The sequence below is a fragment of the Frankliniella occidentalis genome, unplaced genomic scaffold (genome assembly GCF_000697945.3).
Source record: "Frankliniella occidentalis isolate FOCC.00 unplaced genomic scaffold, Focc_3.1 Scaffold51, whole genome shotgun sequence".
NCBI classification, from domain to species: Eukaryota; Metazoa; Arthropoda; class Insecta; order Thysanoptera; family Thripidae; genus Frankliniella; species Frankliniella occidentalis.
The window spans coordinates 387,477-389,956 of record NW_026267181.1 but is presented as its reverse complement, the minus strand read 5'-3'; the positions used below and the strand labels follow the sequence as shown (position 1 = coordinate 389,956).

At 42.2% G+C, this 2,480-nt stretch overlaps 1 protein-coding gene across 1 annotated transcript in view; it reads right to left on the bottom strand.

Annotated features, from left to right (window-relative positions):
• Positions 1–1,506: 1,506 nt before the first annotated feature.
• Positions 1,507–2,480, bottom strand: part of LOC127749396 (uncharacterized) — an 8,280-nt gene continuing 7,306 nt past the window's right edge. The window contains exons 4-5 of the mRNA XM_052267409.1: positions 1,999–2,112; positions 1,507–1,876 (exon numbers count right to left, since the gene is read on the bottom strand). Of these exons, the coding sequence (XP_052123369.1) occupies positions 1,785–1,876; positions 1,999–2,112 (206 nt within the window). The 3' untranslated portion in view covers positions 1,507–1,784. The remainder of the gene's footprint in view (positions 1,877–1,998; positions 2,113–2,480) is intronic.

Sequence of the window (2,480 nt, the reverse complement as noted above, 5' to 3'; positions counted from 1 at the left end):
GAAATATTTTAAATACACTTTCGTTATATTTTTATCTTATTTTATTTTTCCAGCTGCCTTTCCTTGATTAGATCTGTATTGAAACGAAGTTTATCGATATATTACAAGGTTGGCAGTAATTTTCGCTCTGCGCCCCCTCCCCTTCTCCCCTTCTCGCTTTGCAGTGCGTCAGCGATTTTTATTCGTGTGTTGACGAAAGATTTAAAACTGTTCCATGTTCCTCCGCTTTAACGTTTTGCCATTATTAGGGATGATAGATGTTTCTCATTTTGAATTGAAAATCGCAGGAGGTCGTCTCTCTTTGAGTCGAGTCCGAAGTTGTTTTGTTACATTTGATTACTCGCCTGGGTGTGATCCAGCGGTCGTTACGAAAGGCAACAGGTTTGTGTTCCCCACATTTTTGAGCATATTCTCGCTTGCCCTTGAACTTGCATCGTCTATAACATCTGCAGTTACACATTTTTTGTATTGATACTCTGTCCCTGATGAAAATGAATGATCAAATCACAAATGGTCGTTATTGCTCCGGCCCAGCAGAGGTTATGAAGCACTTCATTGATTAAATGTTTCACACGTTCAAATCTACGATGTTACCTTGGCTGAAGGGTGTCGAGGTACAATTTTCTATTAGTATTCAGAATATTTTCTAACATTTCCTCTTTTTACAGGTGATGGCTGTCGTGTGAATCTTTTTCCAAGCATTCATGCTGCTTTTGGTGGTGAATGGTGTTTGCGTATTGGCACAGAGAATTAATTGGAGGGTTAAAAGTGAAAAGGTCAGTTGCCAAATGTGGATTTTGTTTTATTATTTTATGATATTTTTTATTGTGAAGGCTAACAATCTTATTCTGTTGACAGGCAGTGACGTCCCACTTGAGTAATGGATTACGTAATCTGGAGCTGTTTAAAACTCAATTTGCTGACCTGGTCAGATGAAAGTCTTTGTGCTTTTCATGAAGTAGTACTTATCGTCATGGTCAATGCGACCTATGTCTTTGGGAATCTGAGGTTTGAGAATGAGTTTGAAAAGGCGGGGAAATTAATTTTATCAGTATTTATGGGGCACTTTTAATTTCATTCTTTGTTCTCTCTATCTTTTTCTTTCTTCTTCTGTGCCATGTGTTTGCAACTTGTCAACAATGTTCTTGATGATGTGTTAACTGTTTCAAGTGTCTGAATTGTTTTTGTTCTCTGAAAATGCATTATGTTTTCTTTCTGTCGATGAGTGCTCGTTCTGGTGTTTGTGGTTTGCCTGTTCCCAAGGTGCCCCCACAATGAGCGCGAGGCGATGCCGGGTAGGCGATGCCGTGCAGCCAGGCCGTGCTTGCAGGCCGTGCCGGCAGGTTTACCGACTTTTTTGCGCATACAGCTTTACTTAGAAGATCGGAGGCGTAGCTCCGCGCAACCGGAACGGCCTGCAAGCACGGCCTGGCTGCACGGCATCGCCTACCCGGCATCGCCTCGCGCTCATTGTGGGGGCACCTTCATTGCTATTCTGTTCTTGTTTGTTTAATGCTGGACTTGTCATGAAAGTGCTCTGAATTTCTGCCCTCTCTTTTGAAAGTGTTTGATTTTGTACTCTCTGCTCTTGCCACTGACTGAAATCTTGAAGTGCTTATTTGTTGTTGATGAACTTGTCTTGAAAATGCTCTGAAACTATCTGCCCTACCTCTTTTGTGTTTGATTTTGTACTATTTCTGCTCTTGCCACTGACTTCAATTGCTTATCTGTTGTTGATGAACATTTGATTTTTGTTGATTAACCGTGTGCCTTGCCCTTGCCGTTTATTGAGTGCTCGTATTTATGTGTTTCCGTTCTGACTGCTGCTTGTTTTCTGTCTTTGAAGTGTTCTGCTCGTTGTTTCCCTGAGGTAATTCTGAAAAAAATAATTGTTGTCATAGCTTAGATGGCTTCTTTTGCCTTGCATGAATGATATCACTGATTACCAGACATAATTTCCAATTTCTTCTGGAAGACAGTGAAGTCAAATTTCTTTACCTTGTCTATTGTTGGAATTAGCAGATTTTGGTGATGTTCGGTTTATGGGTGACTTTCTTTTCTGTTCTTTATCTGACTTCTCACTGCTATCCTCACTCCCTGAAGAGCTGGATTCTGAAACAGATTTGTTTTACTTTTCAGATTAATAGGGTAAGGGGCCCAGTAGTCGACAGTACACCAGTAGTCGACACTTTCAACTTTGCGATCGAATTCCCGCGAAGTAGTTAACGTTCGAGTCTCGGGCGTTTTGCCAGGCTAAGGCGCACTCTATTGAGATTACAATGAACCCATTGCCGAATCTGTGCCACCTCCGGGAGCCGGTAGGGAGCGCTTCACACAGAACACTGCTCGTCGCGTCACATCGAGCCATAATTTCTTAGCTCCGGAGTAGTGGGCAGGTGTTTGCTCGGAAGGTTCTGTGAGGCTGCCATTCACCCGAGTGGTTCCGGAGGACGTTTGTGTTGTTGTCAAAGACATGTATT